The sequence below is a fragment of the Perca fluviatilis genome, chromosome 17 (assembly GCF_010015445.1).
Source record: "Perca fluviatilis chromosome 17, GENO_Pfluv_1.0, whole genome shotgun sequence".
Classification (NCBI taxonomy): Eukaryota; Metazoa; Chordata; class Actinopteri; order Perciformes; family Percidae; genus Perca; species Perca fluviatilis.
This window is the reverse complement of record NC_053128.1, coordinates 16,523,413-16,545,480: the sequence shown is the minus strand read 5'-3', so window position 1 is coordinate 16,545,480 and position 22,068 is coordinate 16,523,413. Positions and strand designations below refer to the sequence as shown.

General features: G+C 41.0%; 1 protein-coding gene across 2 annotated transcripts in view; it reads left to right on the top strand.

Annotated features, from left to right (window-relative positions):
- The window catches only part of exd3 (exonuclease 3'-5' domain containing 3), a 46,684-nt gene that overhangs the window by 8,190 nt on the left and 16,426 nt on the right, over window positions 1-22,068 (top strand). For both annotated transcript variants that reach the window (XM_039779093.1, XM_039779092.1), the window contains exons 10-19: window positions 816-854; window positions 975-1,141; window positions 1,308-1,461; window positions 1,979-2,177; window positions 2,268-2,377; window positions 3,236-3,419; window positions 3,596-3,768; window positions 4,531-4,749; window positions 4,918-4,971; window positions 5,427-5,558. In XM_039779093.1, coding sequence (XP_039635027.1) covers window positions 816-854; window positions 975-1,141; window positions 1,308-1,461; window positions 1,979-2,177; window positions 2,268-2,377; window positions 3,236-3,419; window positions 3,596-3,768; window positions 4,531-4,749; window positions 4,918-4,971; window positions 5,427-5,558 — 1,431 coding nt within the window. The remainder of the gene's footprint in view (window positions 1-815; window positions 855-974; window positions 1,142-1,307; window positions 1,462-1,978; window positions 2,178-2,267; window positions 2,378-3,235; window positions 3,420-3,595; window positions 3,769-4,530; window positions 4,750-4,917; window positions 4,972-5,426; window positions 5,559-22,068) is intronic.

The window sequence follows — 22,068 nt, the reverse complement described above, 5'->3', positions numbered from 1 at the left end:
TTAATATACACTTGGCTCATATACACTGCTTTGAAAAGCCCATGGGTTATTTGTTTGTTATTTGAACATTAAATTAGCATTTTGAAATTTGATACATTGATGAATGCAATGTTTTTAATACACTAAAGCAATAGTAGTTATTTATTTTATTAGGTCAATGCAATTTCATTGAATACAAAATAAGAGAAGCAGATCTATGTAGACCCTTGTGTCTGAAGTATTTATTCAAAATGTTATATTTTTCTGCTCAGATCTTATGTTTCCCGTTTTAGTTACACATGTCAACCTCAATCACTGATCAAATTGTAACTGTGCCTTTTGAGCCAATAAAAGCTGGCAACAGATCTCAGTGGAATCTCGGTTGATTTCGGGGTGAAGGATAGTTTCCGCTCCTGAAAACATGAGCAGATGGCGGCATTAGAGGTTTTCTAAAGAATTACTTTTTTTGGCCCAGGTTTGTGGGTGCCAGAGGAAAAACAAAAGTATTATAACTAAGTATTTACTAACCTTACTTTATCAGTAAATACATATTGCCCGTACTTTCATAAAAGGCCGCTATCAAAGAAGATGATTTAATAAGAGTCTGACTGTCACCGTCATACAAGTGGTGCAAGGACTAGTGGGAGGGACACTAAAAATGACCAAATTTACCCATGATGACACAACTGCTGGGAAGAAAAATGGCAATTTTGGTTTGTTTGTAAATGTGTTTTTTATTTTGCCACAATATGTAAAAGGGCAATATTGGAATTGTTACAAAAATAATATATTATTCATACTCTGTGAGTATTTATTAGTATTTTGTACTCTTTTAGAAAAGCATGACCGAGGAGAACTGGAGTGACCATGTACAGGTAGGTGTGTATGCATCCGCCAGTGTGGAGAAATAAACTCTGTATATATCTTAGTATCAAATATCTTATTTAGGATGTATTTATTGTGATTTTTTTTTTGTGTGTATTATGTATGTATAGTACGTTGTGGCAGATGACCTTGAGCTGCAGATCCATTTGGTGGAGATGTTGGTAAGGTACTGTGGTCTTCAGAAAGCCGCTCAGTGGTCACTGAGGTACAACATCCCCAGAAATCGACTTCCCTCTGGGGTATGGGAAACGCAGCAGAGTCTACCGCCTGGTCTACAGTGAGTTGGCAAGAATATGCATAAACATATCCTATTATGCAACTTGTGGTAATCTAGTTGCAGCATCCCTAATGTTATCTATCCACTCTCATTCCCACACACACACTTTTCTCCTTTTTTAAAATGCACAATCACAAAAATACACACATTTGTCACCTCTGTTCAGACAGATAGGTCGGAGTGGTTCAGCACAAACTGAGCAGTGGATACCGTCTCGGTCTCACTGTCAGAAGTTCTATCAAGTGCCACTCACCAAAGACAAGGTTCATTTTGTGGACTCTCCGGAATCTCTTCAGAGATGTCGAAACATTGTGCTGAAGGTACAGAGAACTAAATGCTTAAAGGTTCAGTAGGTAGGTCACTTTTTTTCTCATATTTGCTAAAGCTGTCACTATATCCTGACACGTGAGACAGATTATCTGTGAAAAAAATCCTGTTTCTCTGCCTGCACCTAGTGCTGGTAATGACGTTTCCACCGCAAAGGAATACAACCAATCAAGAGTCGAGGAGTCTCCTAATGCAGTGTCAATGACTGCTCATGAACTTCAATCAAACTGTCAAACTAGGCAGAGGTCATAGATTATCTGTCTCATGAAGTACTGTAAGAATATAGTGACGGTTAGGGTTGAGCAAATATGATAATATAAAAGTTACCAACTGCAGCTTTAATTGAAAATGTTTTGTGTCTCTAAATCAACCATTAATGATAATCTATATATGTAATAGATAGGCAAATGGGGTTGCTATTGAAAGTATTTATTGTGAATCATTTAAAAAAAAAAAAAAAAAAAAAAAAGTGCTGCTGTCTTATCCACCCCTGTCTTTATCCTTTCTTAGGAATGTGATATAGTAGGCGTTGACATGGAGTGGCAGCCCACGTTTGGCTGTATCTCAACTCAGCAAGTTGCCCTAATACAGCTTTCAGTTTTGGACCAGGTTTTCTTATTAGACCTTTGTGCAAATGGATTCTGTCAACACCCTGATACTATTAGTTTCATCAGGAGCTTGTTCTCCGAAAGAAACATCCTTAAACTGGGTAGGAAACAGGCTTGACAAAGGTTAAATCAAATTCATCTGAGGCTGTTTATACTTGTGTCTCTAACATTTCTCCTTTCTTCCCATTCAGGTTATGGTATGTCAGGGGATCTCAAGTGTCTCTTGGCCACCTGGCACCAGCTTTTAGAGGAGCCATTGAGGATGGAGGGGATGCTTGATCTTCTTAATGTACACCAAAAGGTAACATTATCCGTCATTCACATAACTTCATACAACTGACTTCTAAAATTTATCCTGCAGTTAGTCTTAGAGTGCCAATTGAAAATATGCTATTAGAACATCATGCTTCTTTAATAAGTAGGTGTGTAATGTTTTACTAAATTCAGGCTTAGATTCATTACATTACAGTGGTGTCATAATTCAAATACATTTTCAGTACAGCAAATTTAGTGCCTGATAATTCAAAACACTATTTCAAAATGGCAGGTTTGTGCAGGATGTCCCATGTTGCACAGTCGAGCCGAGCCATAACATGCAGTGGAAATGCGGCATTGGCCTGGTTCAGCTCAGCAAGCATCAGTGTTGGCATTGCCACTTGTCCACTGTACCCCATTTAACCAGGGTTAAAGGGCCAGAGGATTCTAACATTTGGATTTGTGTATCATTGCATGGTCATAGCTTAGGTACATACTGCAGCTATGGCCCAGTAGTTTGCCTGAGATATACTGTACAGTATGTAGCTAAGCCCTTGGTCTCTGAGGTGGACAGGAATGTGGACATGGCAACATGGCTCTGTAACTGATGAGGTTGCTTCACCATCTGCTGGAGTAGGCTGCATGTTGCAGGATGTGAGGAATCCAAGAAATGTTTTTGGAAATAAAGAGGAATGTCTGGTTGAAAGAGGATGATGTGGCAGGACATTAAATGGGGGGATTTCAGTTCAGTTCAATCATATATTGCCTGGAGCCTTGCATGGCCACAAATTCTAGATGATTTCAAATAAATAAAGTTGCTGTAATTGCAACCATGAAAAAAGGTCTTTATTGGAGGAAAATTCAACACATTGAATTCTCACTTTAACGTCTATGCCTTTTCCAGATCCAGCGTCGAAAGGTCAATAGGACTCAAAATGGACCTAAAGACGTGCTGGTAGGAGAGGACTCTGCAGAGAAAGGCCTCAGTCTGCTGGTACAACAGGTCCTGGGAAGGCCCCTAGACAAGACAGAGCAGATGTCCAACTGGGAGAAACGGCCACTGCGCATCAGCCAAATTAGATATGCAGGTAAGGTATTATGCATGAACACACAGACAATGACAGGAAGACAGATGGTCGCTGTTCTTTTCACTAAAGAATATCACAGATTATTTTGTTATCCCCTGACGAACTGCAAACCAATACCTCCTCCCCCCTTTTCCTCTCTCTCTCACACTCTCTCTTGTTTCTTAACCTCCTTCTAGTGGCAGATGCCTACTGTTTGCTGGATGTGTACTCTGTCCTCTCCAGAAACCCAGCTTACTTTGGGCTACCAGCTGACCTGCGCAGCATCTCATCAAGCCAATCAGAGAAGAGTGCAGACAATAAACAGAAGGAGAAACATGCCAAGCAGATGAAACAGGCCCATGGCAAAGAGGTCTGGAATCAATTACCATTTCACCAGCAATTGCTGATAGTGTTTTTATTTTTTTATGAGGTTTCAATTGATACCACATGTCTTTTGGTCTAGGATGTTAGAATACATTAATTTCCCAAGGAGGAAAAAATGAAGACTTGTATAGATAATTTGAAATCAACGGGGACATTTCATTAATGGGATTGTGGAAGCCAGAATCCATTACCTACTTGGCCTGTTCTTGACCCTCCTTGACATGTTAGCAATTGACTCTGAATAAGTGTAATATGGTCATCTTTTAAACATTTCTGTACACTTTCCTGTTACTTTGCTATGAATAAACAAGGAACATGAGGAAAAAAAGCAGGTAACTTTAGGAGGGCCTTTGAATCAGAAGGAAAGTGTGTATGAGTTTTTTCCTTTCATTTGCCAAATTCTGGACTTTTATTTAGAACATGGGTTATTTTTTATGTTTGTTTAACTTCCCAGACTGCAATAAGTTAGATCCAACCCATTTTATTTATTTTCATAACTATTGTGCTGATACATATAACAATTCTTAGAGCTTTGAGCTTCCAAGTGGCACAATAAATACAGTTAAACGGAAGAACCTGGGTTTGAGCATGTGTTTGACCAAGACACTTCAGCAGTTCCTATCAGCTCCAGGGGTGCAGTTGTATAGCTCACCCTGTGCTTTGACCTCCCTGTACTGTGGTGCAAGTGAAAAGAAAATCCCCCTGTGGGGATCAGTTAAGTATCACATTATTGTCTCTGTCCATTTAGGAATGTCAGGGGGCTCAAAGGATCAGTCCCCCTCGCTCCGACACAGAGAAAGGCCTCCTGTGTGGCGAGAAGCCCTCAGAAGACACCCCTGCTCTGCCCCCCCAGCAGTTGCGGGTGGTGTGTGACAACATGCTGCAGGGACTCGGGAGGTACCTGCGCTGTTTAGGAGTCGATGTGGTCATGTTGGAGAACACCGATGATCACAGAGTAGCAGCAAAGGTTAGTTAGCAGTCCGAGCAGAAGACACACACATACCTTTTTATACACAATAAACACAAACAAAAAGAACTCTCAAAGCCAAAATGTTTCATATTTTAGATAACCAATAATAACATTACTTCATTTATGCTTTTTGTTTTGTTCTGATGTGTATTTGTTGTGTGTCAGTTAGCACAAGCTGAAGGCCGTTTCATACTCACATGTGGACAACCGTTCCAGAGTGTAAGTACTAACATATGTAAACTCTTGGTGTGTGTGTGTGTGTGTGTGTGTGTGTGTGTGTGTGTGTGTGTGTGTGTGTGTGTGTGTGTGTGTGTGTGTGTGTGTGTGTGTGTGTGTGTGTGTGTGTGTGTGTGTGTGTGTGTGTGTGTGTGTGTGTGTGTGTGTGTGTGTGTGTGTGTGTGTGTGTGTGTGTGTGTGTGTGTGTGTGTGTGTGTGTGTGTGTGTGTGTGTGTGTGTGTGTGTGTGTGTGTGTGTGTGTGTGTGTGTGTGTGCGTGTGTGTGTGTGTGTGCGTTCGTGTGCGTGCGCGTGCGTGCGTTGCGTCGCGTCGCGTGCGTGCGCGGCGTTGCGGGCGGCGGCGTTGCGTCGCGTCGCGTGCGCGGCGCGCGGCGGTTGCGGCGTCGGGCCGGGGCCTTGTTTGCTTGTATACACATGCTGCCTCTGTCTCCCCACGTAGTTGCGGTCCCAGGTGGGTGAGGGTTGCTGTCTGTCCCTAGACTGTTCAGAAAAGGCCAGAGACCAGGCTGTTCAAGTCCTCAGACACTTCAATGTCCAGCTCACTCCCAGCGACATATTCAGCCGCTGCCAGGTAGGGAAATCCACGCTGGTTCTGAGTGTGTTTTTATTAAATTAACGGTGTATAAACTGTATACTTCTGTATTGTTCTACTAATTAATGTAATGAAAATAATTATCAATACAAATTGGGAAATAGTGAGTACTGTGGGCACAGTCATAAGTTCACCAGTTGAGGTCCAAGACTAAACAGTACATACATGCAAAAGCTTTCAATGAGAAAGAGGAAAAAGCCTAGTTCCTATATCAGTAAAAAGTACAAGCAATATAAATTCCCAGGCTATTTCTGTGGTTATTAAACAATGCTAAACTTCCCGAATTCTGAGAACAAATAATATGGTGGCTGTGGTGTTTTGTGTAATGGAGAATGGAGAAGAAATGGAGAAGCTTTATAAAACACAACTTATTATTATTATTATTATTATTTTAATTTTTTTTGAGAAAATGTAAGTAATGTGGGTGTTGTACTGGATTATTGTGGTGAAAGTGAGAATGAGATTTCAGATACAAGTGGCCAAATTGGGCTTACCTTTACTGAAATGAACAAGGAAGGAGCTTGAAGTTGAACTGCTGCACCTTCACATTTAAGGTGGCCAGTTGAGGCTGTGAGCTATTCTTGTTCCAGAACCTGGGGCTGACCCAGGAGACTTTTTATCAGGAGATTAGATATCCCATATGGCCTTCGAATGCCTCGGGGACACCAGTAGGAGCTGGAGGATGTGGCTGAAGAGAAGGATGGGTCACTTGTTTAGCCTGCTGCCACCACAACCTGGACTTGAAAATAAATAGAATAATTCAGTGGTATGAATTAAACACAAGATATTTTTCTAATTTAACCACAAGGGAACCAGGATGGAAACAAATTGAACCTGGAGGAAAAATGAAACTGGATAAAAACCTTTCAGTATCATATTCTTTTTTCCTCAATTACAGAAACATTGCTTACTTGGGTAGAGATACACATAAGTGTGCAATGCACTGCATTATTCTAATTCCTATTCAATCATGTTTGTGGAGCCTGGAAAAGATGTTTGTCAGTCAGCTTGTTGCTACCAATCATTGTCGGATTTACGGTACATGAACTGTAGATATCTCCATGGGTGGCTGTTAAGGGAAACCTGTGTGTGCTGCGACTGTGTTTGTGTGTCTGTGGCGGCGGTTGTGATTGGGAGGGGTATCTTTGCAGGACACTTTCTAAACTTGGGTGTTCTGGCCTGCTCCTGGTGGGAGGCCCTAAATGTGTCAAGATACACCACTGGGTGCATTTCTTTCAGACCCAAGATGTAAAACACCTGGACCACCTACCTCCTGTCTTGATGATACCACGTTAAAACACATGCACAGTGGCCAAATGGTCATCCGCCTACTTTTCCTATTTATTGGTTACTCCTGATGCCACTTCAAGTCAATGTCACTTTGATATATTATGGCTAAAGAAGGGCCAAATGTGACTTTGTTGTTACACACCACCAGTAACAGCACTGCCTCAGCAAACGTGAGAAAACTTTTGTCATTTGGTAATCTTTGGGGTAATCTTTTACAACCTCATTCAGGTTATAACTATATATATTATAATTTAAAATCTGTTAAAAAAATGTAATTAAATTGAAATGATTGCTAACTGAAAAAATAAACTACCTTTTGCTTTTTTTAATTGATTATCTAAAATTGAAGACCAACCGTAAATGAGCTCATTTATTACCTTAAAGACACAGGTTATAAAATATGGTGTGTGTGTGTGTGTGTGTGTGTGTGTGTGTGTGTGTGTGTGTGTGTGTGTGTGTGTGTGTGTGTGTGTGTGTGTGTGTGTGTGTGTGTGTGTGTGTGTGTGTGTGTGTGTGTGGAGTTGGGGAGAGAATTTCATCCTGGGGGTTGCTCTTTGGCCCACCCAGGCAAGGTTAACCCCTTTGTTATCTGATTGTAAAGCTCTCTGATTAGCAATGGATGGGTTAGTTTCTCTCCCTTTTGTCTCTCAGTGTTTCTCCCTCATGCACATACACCACTGATCAATGTCCTGAGGAAAGAGAAGTAAAAATAAAAAAAAAGTCAGAAGAGGAGATTAACCACAGACTTGTGTGTAAAGATTGTGCAGGGAAAGGGTTAATGTTTGTCTCTGTGTATCAATAGGCCCAACAGAGATTTTAGAGGCATTGGAATGTGTGTCCACTATGGAGACCCCAAGAGGGAAAGGGAGATGGAGAAGGCCTCCTATGAAAGTGTGTCCTTGTCTGCATTCTTACGTGTACTTGGGTACAATGAAGTGGTAAAAACAAAAGAAACACTGTTTTTTATGATTCGCTCATTGATAAGGTAATCTTCATTTGTGTTTGATGGATATATTTGCAATTGATTTATCGTCTGTGTGGCTCTGAGAAAACCCAACTCCAGAAAAGTGAGAGTGGTTCTTTTAGAAGTTATTAGCCTGGTTGACACCAGACTCTTCTCATTTGTAACTGAGAGTGGGTCTGGGAAAGGTTCATTGACAGTTCATTTACAAAGGGGCGTCACAAACGGACGGCGCTCAAATGCCTCCGGGCGCATTGGATAGTCCTTCAACCAATCAGACCAATGATCCGGGGGACGCTGCGCTTCGGTAGCCGTCATGTTGAATGTAAACAAAAAGCTGCTCGCCGTCGCAGCACTATCGTCGTCACATAAAGCCCACCTCAGCGGTTGTGATTGGTGCCTCAATTTTGGGGACATTGGAAATGGGTTTGAATGGGCTCTTTGCCAGACTGACTTGCAGTTTGTCAGGGTTTACCCAGGCTAAGAAGTTATGTTAACTAACTTTAAAGACATATTTATTTGTGTATTCAATCTGAAATGAAGGAAGAATCATGTTAACTTTAAACTAATGTCTCCCTGTAGTAAAACAGGATTCGGTCATGTATTTAAATGCCGATCTAGCATTGTAAATAAACTAGCTTAGGCTGTAAATGCTGTGGTATATGGCATTGTTCTGTGCCATGTACTGTACTTAAAATAAAAATAAATAAACATGGCAGAGGCCTACCACACAGGCTGAACTGGATAGCCCAGAGAGAAACATTTATTGTTAAATAAAAATAAAAAAGACATGCAGGAGAAATTAAAGATTAAATTCCATGTGGTTCCTCCTAGTTGTTGACAAAGCCTTTGAATTGTTATAAACAAGATACGTTTTTATTTTCATCCGTATTCTGTATGCCAATCAAGCATCCAAATGCAGTTGTTTCTGGTTTGTAGCCACATTGATAACATTTTCAGTTGAAAGTTTGGTTCCTCCTAAAGTCAGTAACATGTTAAAACCATTGTTGTTCAAATTAAATAGTTTCACATGGCTAACATATCATTTTTCAGCTCAGAAGAATCTAGCTTTGTCCCTCCACTCTGGCACAAATGAAAACTACAAGATGTAAAAACTATTCATACTATATAGTATACTATGCTGTAAAGGTGTTTGAATATTGATCTTATTGGAACAAATATACTATTAAAATATGTTCTTTTTAAGTAATAAACATTTTGTGATAGTTTATTCATAGTATATTAGTTTGTGAAAAATAAAGTGTCTTTTCAGCACCAAAATGCCCCAAAAATATATTAAGAGAGCTACATCTTTACTATGTAAAGATGTTGACGAGTGTCACTATATTAATTTAGTCTGTAATCCTTAAATATCATCTGTGTGGATTCCTGCAATGGGTTGGGTAAGAGGGTGGACTTGGCTATTGGTCCATTACAGTTTCCTTTTTCAGCTATATCCTATCCTTACCACTAATGCCTGCTGCGTCTACACTTTACATATATACACAAGCACACACATTTCCGTTGGGCTGTGCAGTTCCATCAGATGTCCCTTACTGGCCTTTTATAGACATGTTGAGATAGCAAAGATATCCTGATAGACATGAAGCCAGTGAAACACATACATACACACACACATATATATATATATATATATATATATATATATATATATATAGAGACAGACAGACAGACAGACAGAGTAATAAGCATACACTTTCAAAACTGATAAACACACACAGTCACCTCAGCACCTTTACACACGCACACACACTCAGAATCAGTCGTAGACACTATTGCAGCAGAATCACTGGTTCCCACGCACCAGACTACTGGGGAAGTGAAAACAAGAGCAACAGGAACCGCCACACCGTGAGAGGGAGGGGTGGGAGAGATGAGGGGGGGTTAGGGAGAGGAAAAAGGGAGGGAGGGAGAGAAGTGAGAACAGAGGTGATGGCAGTTTTTTTTTTTTAAAAGACCGACCGAAAGGGAACGGTAGTGAAAGCAATTGAGAAGGAGTGAGTAAGTTAGGGAGAAAGACAAAAATAACATGGAGTCGTTGAGACGGAATTACAGAGAGATTGTGTGAGAAAGTCAGAAATTGTGTGTGTGTGTGTGTGTGTGTGTGTGTGTGTGTGTGTGTGTGTGTGTGTGTGTGTGTGTGTGTGTGTGTGTGTGTGTGTGTGTGTGTGTGTGTGTGTGTGTGTGTGTGTGTGTGTGTGTGTGTGTGTGTGTGTGTGTGTGTGTAAGCGAGAGGAGTGTTTGTTTAGTGAGGAAGAGCCAGAGGAAAAGAGAGTGTCTGAGAAAGGTGGCATTGAAGGAAGAGAAGAGGTGGAGGAGGGCGAGGCAATAGAAAGACTTGTCTGTCCTTTTGATCTACAAAGAGAGCCGCGGGCTAAGAAACAGGAGGAATGTGAGAGGTTGAGACACGTTTAAAGTTACCTTTCACTGGCTGTGTGTGCATGTGTGTGTATATTTGTGCATGGGAGTGAAATAGAAGTAGGCAGTATCAGGATGTACGTATGCGTTAAAATGCAGTAGAAAACAGAAGACATTTTTTTATAGACTCGTACAGTACAGGCCAAAAGTTTGGACACACCTTCTCATTCAATGCGTTTCCTTTATTTTCATGACTATTTACATTGTAGATTCTCACTGAAGGCATCAAAACTATGAATGAACAAATATGGAATAATGTACTTAACAAAAAAGTGTGAAATAACTGAAAACATGTCTTATATTTTAGATTCCTCAAAGTAGCCACCCTTTGCTCTGATTACTGCTTTGCACACTCTTGGCATTCTCTTGATGAGCTTCAAGAGGTAGTCACCTGAAATGGTTTTCCAACAGTCTCGAAGGAGTTCCCAGAGATGCTTAGCACTTGTTGGCCCTTTTGCCTTCACTCTGCGGTCCAGCTCACCCCAAACCATCTCAATTGGGTTTAGGTCCGGTGACTGTGGAAGCCAGGTCATCTGGCGCAGCACTCCATCACTCTCCTTCTTGGTCAGATAGCCCTTACACATCCTGGAGGTGTGTTTGGGGTCATTGTCCTGTTGAAAAATAAATGATGGTCCAACTAAACGCAAACCAGATGGGATGGCATGTCGCTGCAGGATACTGTGGTAGCCATGCTGTTTCAGTATGCCTTCAATTTTGAATAAATCCCCAACAGTGTCACCAGCAAAGCACCCCCACACCATCACACCTCCTCCTCCGTGCTTCACGGTGGGAACCAGGCATGTAGAATCCATCCGTTCACCTTTTCTGCGTCGCACAAAGACAGGGTGGTTGGAACCAAAGATCTCAAATTTGGACTCATCAGACCAAAGCACAGATTTCCACTGGTCTAATGTCCATTCCGTGTATTTCTTGACCCAAACAAATCTCTTCTGCTTGTTGCCTCTCCTTAGCAGTGGTTTCCTAGCAGCTATTTGACCATGAAGGCCTGATTCGCGCAGTCTCCTCTTAACAGTTGTTCTAGAGATGTGTCTGCTGCTAGAACTCTGTGTGGCATTCATCTGGTCTCTAATCTGAGCTGCTGTTAACTTGCAATTTCTGAGGCTGGTGACTCGGATGAACTTATCCTCAGCAGCAGAGGTGACTCTTGGTCTTCCTTTCCTGGGGCGGTCCTCATGTGAGCCAGTTTCGTTGTAGCGCTTGATGGTTGACTGCACTTGGGGACGCATTCAAAGTTTTCGCAATTTTCCGGACTGACTGACCTTCATTTGTTAAAGTAATGATGGCCACTCGTTTCTCTTTACTTAGCTGATTGGTTCTTGTCATAATATGAATTCTAACAGTTGTCCAATAGGGCTGTTTGCTGTGTATCAACCAGACTTCTGCAACACACCTGATGGTCCCAACCTCATTAATAAGGGAAAACATTCAACTAATTAACCCTGACAAGGCACACCTGTGAAGTGAAAACTATTTCAGGTGACTACCTCATGAAGCTCATTGAGAGAACACCAAGGGTTTGCAGCGCTATCAAAAAAGCAAAGGGTGGCTACTTTGAGGAATCTAAAATATAAGATGTTTTCAGTTATTTCACACTTTTTTGTTAAGTACATAATTCCATGTGTTTATTCATAGTTGTGATGCCTTCAGTGAGAATCTACAATGTAAATAGTCATGAAAATAAAGGAAATGCATTGAATGAGGAGGTGTGTCCAAACTTTTGGCCTGTACTGTATATTCTCACACCTTAATTCATATTTCACTGTAATTTTTAAATGCACACAGAGTTTGTAGATAACCACAAGTATGCACAGGGTCACACTTTGCTCACAAACAAGCTATATACCCAAACCATAGACTGTAAAAGAAAAAAAAGAAAAGAAAATCACAAACACATTTTCACAAACTTATATAAAAATGTGTTTGTAAGTGCATATGAACTCTGTGGCTTCGTCTCCATTCGGGTTCTGTCTCTGTGCATGTACTGTTTTTCGTGGTGACAGAATAGGTTTTTATGTGTCCTGCTGTTTTTCCACTCTCCCTCCCCTCTCAGGAGACGAGAGGGGAGCGACAGGGAGAAAGGGGAGGAGGTGGCGGTGGGGAAGGGGGCATTCCATAGGCACGCCAAGACATTCCGAGGGAAACCATTCCAAATATTTCCCACTGTGTGTGGCGAGGGCTTCGCGTCTCCTGTTACACACATACGGTTTGAGAAAGTGCTAAAAGCGATTACACACACATTGGGAGAAAGCTCACACATAACACAGGTCACCCTCACATTCACTCTTTCTGGCATACACACATGTAGTTAGTTAGTGGGAGCAGTTATGAGTGACTGACTGGCAGCCTGTATGTCCGTCTCCTTTGTGTGTTTTTGTCTGGAGGGGGACGTGCTGTCGCTGCGTCTGTCTGTCTGTCTGTCTGTAGGGGAGCTACATTTAGGAAAGGCCATTATGATTGTTGTGTAACCCCAATGTGTGAGTTTATGAATAAGTGAGCAATGAAGACATGACCACAAATTTTTAACTTTCACTGAAATTCATAAACAAGTCATTGAAAGGGGAACCGGTGGCTCACACTAATGAAGAGGATATGCAAGGGTAAATATAAGTCAAATGTATTATATGTATAGTACAGTTATTAGATTAATAATAGGTGATTGAAATCAGTTGAAATCACTATCACTGATATTAGGATTAGGATAAGGATATTTCTTCCGATAGAGATATATCATGATACAGCAAATAACTGCAAAATCCCATATGATTATAATCATCACAATATGATTTTGCTGATGGGTGATAAATGGTAATCAGTCTGGACCTAAAAATGTAAACAGGATTAAAACAAGTTCTGCACAGTTTTTACACGTTAATAGTGTTAATTATCTGATGAATTAGGGGCGATCTCTAGCTCACCCAGTAAGAGCGTGCGCCCCATGTTGGCTGAGTCCTTTGCAGCGGCCCGGGTTCGAAATCCAACCTGCGGCCCTTTGCTGCGTGTCATCCCCCATCTCTCTCCCACCTTTCCTGTCTATCCACTATCACCTCCAATAAAGGGAAAAGCCCCCCTAAAAAAAAATCTTTAAAAAAATAATCTGAAGAATTCAATCCAGTTCATCTTTGAGGAAAAAGCATTTAGTTAGAATTAGGGCTGTCACAATCATAACATTTAGTTGACAATTAATTGTCCTACAAACAATTACTCTATTTTCATTTTATGCTACACAGCAGTGCTGTTGTGTGGCTTTGCAACTAGACCTGAATCCATGTTGTAAATGTCAATGGCTGCTCATGGAAATGATGCGATCATTGGCAAAGGAGTGTCAATTAATCTTCAGATAGTTTGCTGATACAATGTTTCACCTCTCTCTCTGCTGCACAGTGCTTGTTCGTTACTTCTTTTGATGTAACGAAAACGTGGTTCGACAATTCATGTAAAAAGAGGCATGTTTTTATTTTCAAAAGCAACGGGGAAACACAAAGCCAGTGTTAACCGTTCCTGCTTCAGCTTCCAGACTGTGGTCGGGAGGCACAGGGAAGACTTTGTTTTGCCTCCAGGGCCGAAGTTGAGGCTCACTTTGGTGTTACACTGTACATTTACTACCACTTGACAACTTTACTGCTATTTTCTTCTCCGCTCCAATCATCAACACCTGCTCCTCTGAACGCATCCACCGTCACTCTCACTCGACCACACACTTGCTACGCTTGAACTACTCCTAAAAGCACACATGCTACTCTTATAACACCATGTTTCCATCCAAACATTTTTCTGTGAATTATGTAATTAGAAAAGCTGGATGTGAGCGACAACTCCAGCCTAACTTTCCCTAGAGCTGTCAAACACCCTGCTGCACCCGTCGGGGAGACTCCGCTATGAATCAAGCAACAAATATGGTCTCATATGAGCTGAAACTGTCCAACAGCAGTAAGATCTAGATAGCGAAGTTCTCTTTTTCCATGTTTTTCCAGCTGGTAAAAAAAACACCTTATTCACTTTCTATGTGTTGCCACATTTGTAACATTGGCTTTAAATTTCCTTTTTATTGCGGAATCAATCAATTATGCAAAATGATCGCAGTCACCTCAAATAATCGCTATCAGAGGATTGAGTAATAATTTGTGACAGGTCTAGTTAGAATGTGAAATGCTGGAGGGCACACTGTATTTTAATGGTTAAGAATCCCAGTTCAGCGAAAAGTATAGATATCCTCATTTGAGCTGCAGTAGATGGCTGCAACATATAATTAGTCTGCTGTAGCATGAAATGTTAAATGTTGAAATTGTAAGAAGCAGGCTGTTTTTTTGGAAGTGGTTTGAAAAAATTCCACATAAAAAAAAAAACGGCAGCCCGTAACCTGTGAAATGTGTCTTTAGTGTCCCTGACTCATTTTGAAGTTGATTCTTATGGCTGTCTGAGCAGACACAATAGCACGGACACACACACACACACACACACACACACACACACACACACACACACACACACACACACACAAGATAGATAGATAGATAGATAGATAGATAGATAGATAGATAGATAGATAGATAGATAGATAGATAGGGAAGAAGATGAGCCATCACTCACCAAGCATCTGGTCTTTAAGAAATCTTGCCTGCTTATTTTCCCACAGTCTAGTTGGCTCCTGTGTGTGCAATTGCATGCATGATATGTATCTGCGTGTGCATGCTTGTGTGTAAATTTATAGTTACTCAGACACCACTGAATTTTCTCTTATGGTTGTTTGTTTTTTAAGGATATTAAATTAAAGATCTATGGATCATTCGAAAGGTAATCATTTGTTAAGAAGCCAGCTTGCTGCTGCTCCCAGTTTTCTATTTGTGTATCACCGTGATGTCGTGCTAACACAAAAATCACTTCCTTGTAGACAAATAGAAATGTGAAATCAGCAAACTTCTTTATTTCTGTTGTCATCTTCAGCCGTAACTGTAACATGTAAAGATATATAGTTAAACACGGAGGTCTGACCTATCTGATAAACCAAATCTAGCGTTACGAACAGCAGCGTCTCACTAGCTAAGTTTCCATCCACTTGTCAATCGAATTATCTGAAGTTCGGTAAAAAAAACTCATGCGAATTGAAAGTGTGTTTCCATCCAACGGCTTTAAAGCGAATAAAAACCTGTGCGTAATGACATCACATGCTGTTTTGCGATTAAATTGGTATATCGAATTGATTTGAGACATTTTAAGGTGTTTCCATTCATTTTTGCACTGGATCGCACAAGATTCAAGCGAACTTTTGCGAACAAAGTTTTGCTAGACAAAAGTAGTTGTTGTTAAAGGGGTGATAGAATGCAAAACCGATTTTACCCTGTCATAGTTGAATAACGACAGTTTGGTGGGTAAATAGGACATACATAGAAGCTCAAAATCCCACTGACACCCCTTTACTATGAAAATCTCATATTTTGAAACTGCCTCTGAAAACGGGCGAATCCCAACAAAGCTGAGTTGCTTGCGCAAGCATCTCAAAATCCGGAATCTTAAGAGAACAGTCACGCCCCAACATTTACATAGGCTACACAACTGACCTGAGATCAGGTAGTTTTCTGAATCTAGCTAGGTCACGCAGATCTCTGCTATTCCATTACAAAATTCAGTTCTGAAACTTTTTTATGCGAGAAATCAACCATATAAAGCTCGAATATGGGCCGCTTTACGAAAATGGATGGCTAATTAGAAATTTTCTCCGACTGTGTGTCGGAGTTTAGTACCGGTGTTGGTGCTGCCTGGGTTGCTACATCGCCGCCCTGACCGCAAGTGTCAGCGAGCAGCATTACGCCAATCTTCCAGTTAATCTTATAATGGGTATGTGTGTTGAGTTATTTAAACAAACAATCGGAAAATAAACGCCTCTTGTCCGCGAAGTCTCATTGATAGAGCCGCGGTGAGATGGAGTCCATCAATGAGAGCTAGCTAGCCTCCTCCTAACTCTGACATTCACAAAAATACATTCAATTGAAATCCGAAATCGGACAAGTGTTAGCTAAGCTTTGTAAGACCTTGAGGAACCTGTAATATTCATGCCGTGTCGAAATTCAAACTGTAAATATACTTTAGTTATGCGAAAGTGAGCAAGCTGCGGTATTTCCCCATTGTAATGAATGGGACATATAGCAAGCAGCTGTTCGTCCTACAAAAGGCATTTGCGTTCATAAAAATGTCCTTAAAATCAATCCGGACACAACGGTTAGCTTTATAAGACATTGGGGAATGATGTTGTATAAGTGGCATGAAATTCAAAACTGTAAATATAATTTAGTTATGGCGGACAATGTAGCTAGCTAGCTGCGGTATTTCCCCATTGTAATGAATGGGACATATAGCAAGCAGCTGCTCGTCCTACAAAGGCGTACCGCGTTCATAAAAATGCCTTAAAATCAAATCGGACACAACGGTTAGCTTTATAAGACATTGGGACATTCAAAACCGTAAATGTATTATTTATAGATATAGTTATGCCGGCAGCTGGCCGCGGAGCCCGTATGCAGTATCCACAAAGGGTGACTTTGCCCTGGGTATGGAGCCCAGCAGGCTGTCGCTTTCGTCAGACTGTGTGGAGCTCCTAAAGTCCGACATGTCTTACCAAATTTGCAATTAGCCATCAATTTTTGTAAACGGCCCATATTTGAGCTTTATATAGTTGATTTCCGCGCAAAAGTCTCAGAAGTGAATTTGGTAATGAAACATTGCAGTGTCTGGAATATGAGATTCTGTCGCTTCTCCAATGTATGTGTATTGGGGATTCGCTCAACCAATCAGCGGCGTCTCTAATGTCTGCGTATGGCAAGTCGCTCAACCAATCCAGCACCACAGCTCATCTAAATATTCATGACCATACCATATTTGGAAGAAAAGCTCTTGTTACAAATAGGGCCAAAACACAGGGATGCATAAGGGCCAGTAAAATATCAACCAGGCCATTTTCAGCCCAACCAATGTTACATACCCCATTAGGAGACCATAAGGAACAGTGTGAAATACCCTATATAATCATTCTATCACCCCTTTAATATTAGAAGCTAAGCTCCGATGAGCCTTTGGCCGAGGATCTGATCCAGCTCATCTAAAAGGTGGAACTTGCCTTATATTTTCCCTCCGGCACCGCTGCGAGACAACTCTCTTTTTTGAGCCGTGTGTTTGAGCACTTTCCATTTACTCCACAGGACGTCCCACGGCTTGTCGTAATGGACATTCTAAAACGCTTAACGTGATCGATTTGACCTTTTTAAGTGGTTATGATGAGCAATATAGAAGAGGATTTTTTGGTGATGATTGATCGTTGTTTAGGTACATTAAACCATGTTAAGCTTTTTCATAATAGGACTTATAAAGCCAATGAGAACCGTGGAGAGTCAACCCCCAGCCGCTCCGCTGCCCTGAAGCAGAAACGCTTTATGTCAGATAACGTCCATAATAATTGGACATTGGGTTAGATTATTTGACAGTTTTCCGTGGTTATGATGGGTAATATGAGAGAGAAATTTGGTGATGATTGATCATTGTATAGGTACATTCAACCACGTTAAGCTTTTTCCATAGGCTCTATGCATAAACGCTTAATGTCAGATAATGTCCATAATAATTGGACTTTGGGTTCGAGTTTTTGACAGTTTTCAGTGGTTATGAGGAGCAATATGAGAGAGAAATTTGGTAATCATTGATCATTGTTTAGGTACATTAAACCACGTTAAGCTTTTTCCTCGCCATATTAATAATATTAATACGGCCACGTGAGATAACTTCTATAATCGTTGGATTTCGATTTATTTTTTTTGACAGGCTTAAGTGTTCATGACAAGATATGACCATGATAAATCTGGTGATGACTGATCGTTGTTTAGATAGGCTACATTAAACCACTTTAAGCATTTTCACGTTAAGCGTTTTAGAATGTCCCTGTCGTAACCTTTGGTCATTTCCTTCGCGAGCTCCTGATAAATGATGGCGTTTCTTAGATTTTTGCTATCTAAAATAGCTGTTATATTTTTCTGGTAAATTAAATTAAAAAAGTATCTCGTCTCCTCGTTTGTCCACTTAAATCTGTTTTTGTTGACACCTGTCATGTGTGCAAACAGAGCGGAAATACTGGGCGGAAATGAACTGAAACTTCTTCGTTTTATTGCGGGTTGCAACCATAAAATGACCTAAAACTTAATCGCAATTCATTATTTATTCGGCAAATAACGTTTCCATCAGCGTTTATCGCATAAGCCGTATATCGATCAAGAGAAAATCCGATGAGACCGAACGTATTTTCTTTGAGTCGATATTCATGAAATTCAATCGGATTTTACTGTTTCCATAAGGCATTTTTCATTCGATATCACTTAATTCGGATAAAAACGGGTCAATGGAAACATAGCTACTGTCAGTCAGGCTAACTGCTAGTTTGGGGTGGTGTCAAAAATAGTCTGTGGCCCAACAGGTAAAATAGGTCCTCAACCTAATGTTAGTAAAAGTGTTGACATATGAAAGCATCAGACTTGCATTTTAGATGAATGAGATGAGAGAGTATCCAGTTGTTCAGCGTCCCGTTTTCCTCAGCGCTGTTAAATTGTATGTACAGTGCAGGACGCAGGGGTTTACTACCCGAAAGTTATTGTAGACAAACATTGTGATTGAGTCCATAGTCGATCACACAAGTTGATCAGCCTAGATAAACATGTAGTGTATATGACTGTCAATAATGTAATTCTTTTACAGTTGAGCAGTTGTAAACCAGAGACGTATCAATGCCAGCACCTGTGTTTTTCAATCTGTATATTGGAACCGAAAGCAAGTAAACACAGAGAGAGTCTAAGGAACTAAGCTCTGTCGGAGTGCATATCTGCCCTTGTTTGCAAACGTGCTTAAAACAACTTCTTTATACTGGTTTGTTTGACAACTGCCTAAAAATGTAAAATGTAAATGGTGTGTTTAAAATTTACCGGCAGCACTGTAGACATGGCCATAGTATTTCTCTCTCTGCCTCCACTCCCAGTTTCTCTTGTTCTGTCTCTTATTCTCAATACCTTATTTTATCTTCCCACGTTGTTATAACACATTGTTTGGTTTCTGTCCTTTTTTAGTTTTTACACAGCATTAATGCCAACACATCTGTGCCTGCTTGGTGATTTAAATTACACACACATTCATATTTGAATCACTGATGACAACAAATTCAAACATCCTTTTAAGAATCAAATGTATCAGTGATGATGTACAAATCAACATTAAGGTCAAACAAAAAGAATAGACTTTCCATCTGCTGTCTCTTGGCAGGTACTTAGTGTAATTTATCATAATTTGTATGCATACCACAATCATACGCCTTTTTAGACAACAAGAGAACACAAATGTATGTAGATTTTACAGTAACACATTGTAACGGCAACATTTTGAAATTCACAAATCCCTTTTCAGTCATGCTTCACCTTCCATAATCCCTCCTTTCCAATTTCCCCCTTTTTTGCACCCCAACATTTCTCCCTCCCTGTATCTATTTCTCCTTCTCACCCTCTGCTTGGCCCTGTCTCTCTCCATCTCCCCTGCTCTCCCTTTACCCCACTGTTCTCACCCTGCCTCCCTGCTCCACTCCACTCCCAGTCTCACTCTCCTCCGTTTCAGATTAGCCAAGGCGAGGAATCCGGTGCAGCCGGCAGCTGGAATGTCCTGTTTGTCTTGCGTGTGTGTGTGTTCTTGTGTGTGTGTGTGTGTGTGTGTGTGTGTGTGTGTGTGTGTGTGTGTGTGTGTGTGTGTGTGTGTGTGTGTGTGTGTGTGTGTGTGTGTGTGTGTGTGTGTGTGTGTGTGTGTGTGTAGTTGGTGAGGCTGGTGCTGCTTTTTGATGTGTTCCATTGTCTGAGAGCCAAGCTGCTTCCTGTCCCTGCTTTCCCCAAAAGCCTGAGAGAAACGGAGAGGCGGAAAACGAGAAGGGACAGAAATTGCGAGAAAACATTGCAGTGACAGGTTGAGATTGAGACAGAGGAGCAAGAAGGTGGAAATAAGAAGGAGAAAATAGGAAGGGGAGATGGCTAGGAAGAGAAAAGATGAGGTAGGAAGTGATGGAGGGATGGAAAACGGAGGAGTGAGTTAGAGAGGGAGGAAGAGAGGTGAGAAGGAAGGAGGGAGAGCTTCAATAGGGCTTTTCCTCCAAACACCAATACAATGAAGTAGTGCGTAATTTCCCATGTCCCCCACACCCACACACAAACACACACAAAGTTTCTCATAGCTGTTATATCTTTATTTTCTATAATCAGGCAGTTATACTTGAGTGTTTTTCATTTATCTCTCATGCTTGCTCTCTGTTTCTGTGGTCTGTGTGTGGTCTGACGCTGTGCACATCCAATACAGATACAGAGAGGATGAGAAATGATGGGGTAGAATGAGCAGAACGGTGTGATAAAGCTAAGGGAAGAGATGCAGAGGAATAAGATTACTGTGTGCAGTGAGAAATGAAAAACGAAGTTGCGAAGTAAGAAAAGTCCAGAGGAGAGATAATAGCTCAAAATACCAGTTGGGTGCATGTTGCTTATGTGGTACATTTCCCTGTGAAAATGTGGACGTGCATAAATCATTCAACATGTGTTTTTGTGTATGTGTTCGTGTGTGTGCGAGTTGCTGGCCAGTGGAGGGGCTTTGACGGGGCAGAGCATTCCTGCTGGGTGGTGATGTCATGAGAACTAGCTCTCCGCTCGCAGACAGACAGCCCTGTTTATGTTCCCCTCCAGAGGAGAAACCACACTGTGTGTCTGAGTGTGAGTGTGTGTGTGTGTGTGTGTGTGTGTGTGTGTGTGTGTGTGTGTGTTGTGTGTGTGTGTGTGTGTGTGTGTTATTGGCTCATGGGGGAGGTGGGGAAGCCGAGAGGCACTCAAGAGGGTCTACTTTCCCCTGCCGCTCAGGGAGAGGGAACCACTTACCGATGCCTTCCTCTCAAACATGCACACAGAAAGAGGAAGTTTCTCATGTTTTTTAGAGTACAGTAGCTGCATAGCCAGACTGTGCTGCTGTGAGTGATTGCCCTTTGCGTCTAAATAGTCTCCTAAGGGAGGCAGAATTATTTGCAATATAATTACAAAGCCTGGGTCAGCAAACGACAACAGTACCACACAGAAAACAGATAATGAAGCTGTTAAATGCATTATTGTTCACAGTGTTGAATAGCCTGAAAATGTGTGTATCGTTCAGGTGTATAAGTCAGGCTAAAAAACATAATTAGGGCATGTCCAGACGATATAAAAACCAATTTTGAAAGAAATAAATAAGTAGAAATATTTAATTTTTTTTTTATAATAGTGTATATATATATATAAACCAAACTTTTTTAAAAAATATTATAAAATAAAGACACCCATTTTTTTTTTTTCCTCAAAAAATAAAAAAAAAAGAAGGTAAATTTAAAAAGTGGTTTTAGAACTAGTCCCAGCAATTGTGTTTTCCTCTCCCAGATACTGCTGGTATGACTGTCTTTGTGTCTGTGGTCATGGTATAATGGTTTCCCTTGCGATAGTGAAATGTGATCTTTGGTCTTTGCAGCTTAGTGAATCATAGCTCATTCTCCTACGCTCAACACGCAGTGCAACATAGCAAACCATCTGAACTGCTTTCTGCCTGCGTTACAACTAGGATGATAAATAACTCTTGTCAGCCATGCTAATACCTGCCAGTGAGAAATAGCTGAGAGGTTTAGGGTCGTTATTATCACAACCCTGTGGCACACGGGCCCACTTTAGTAGCTTGTGTAACTCCTCCACTTGCAGTCAAGCTTTGGAG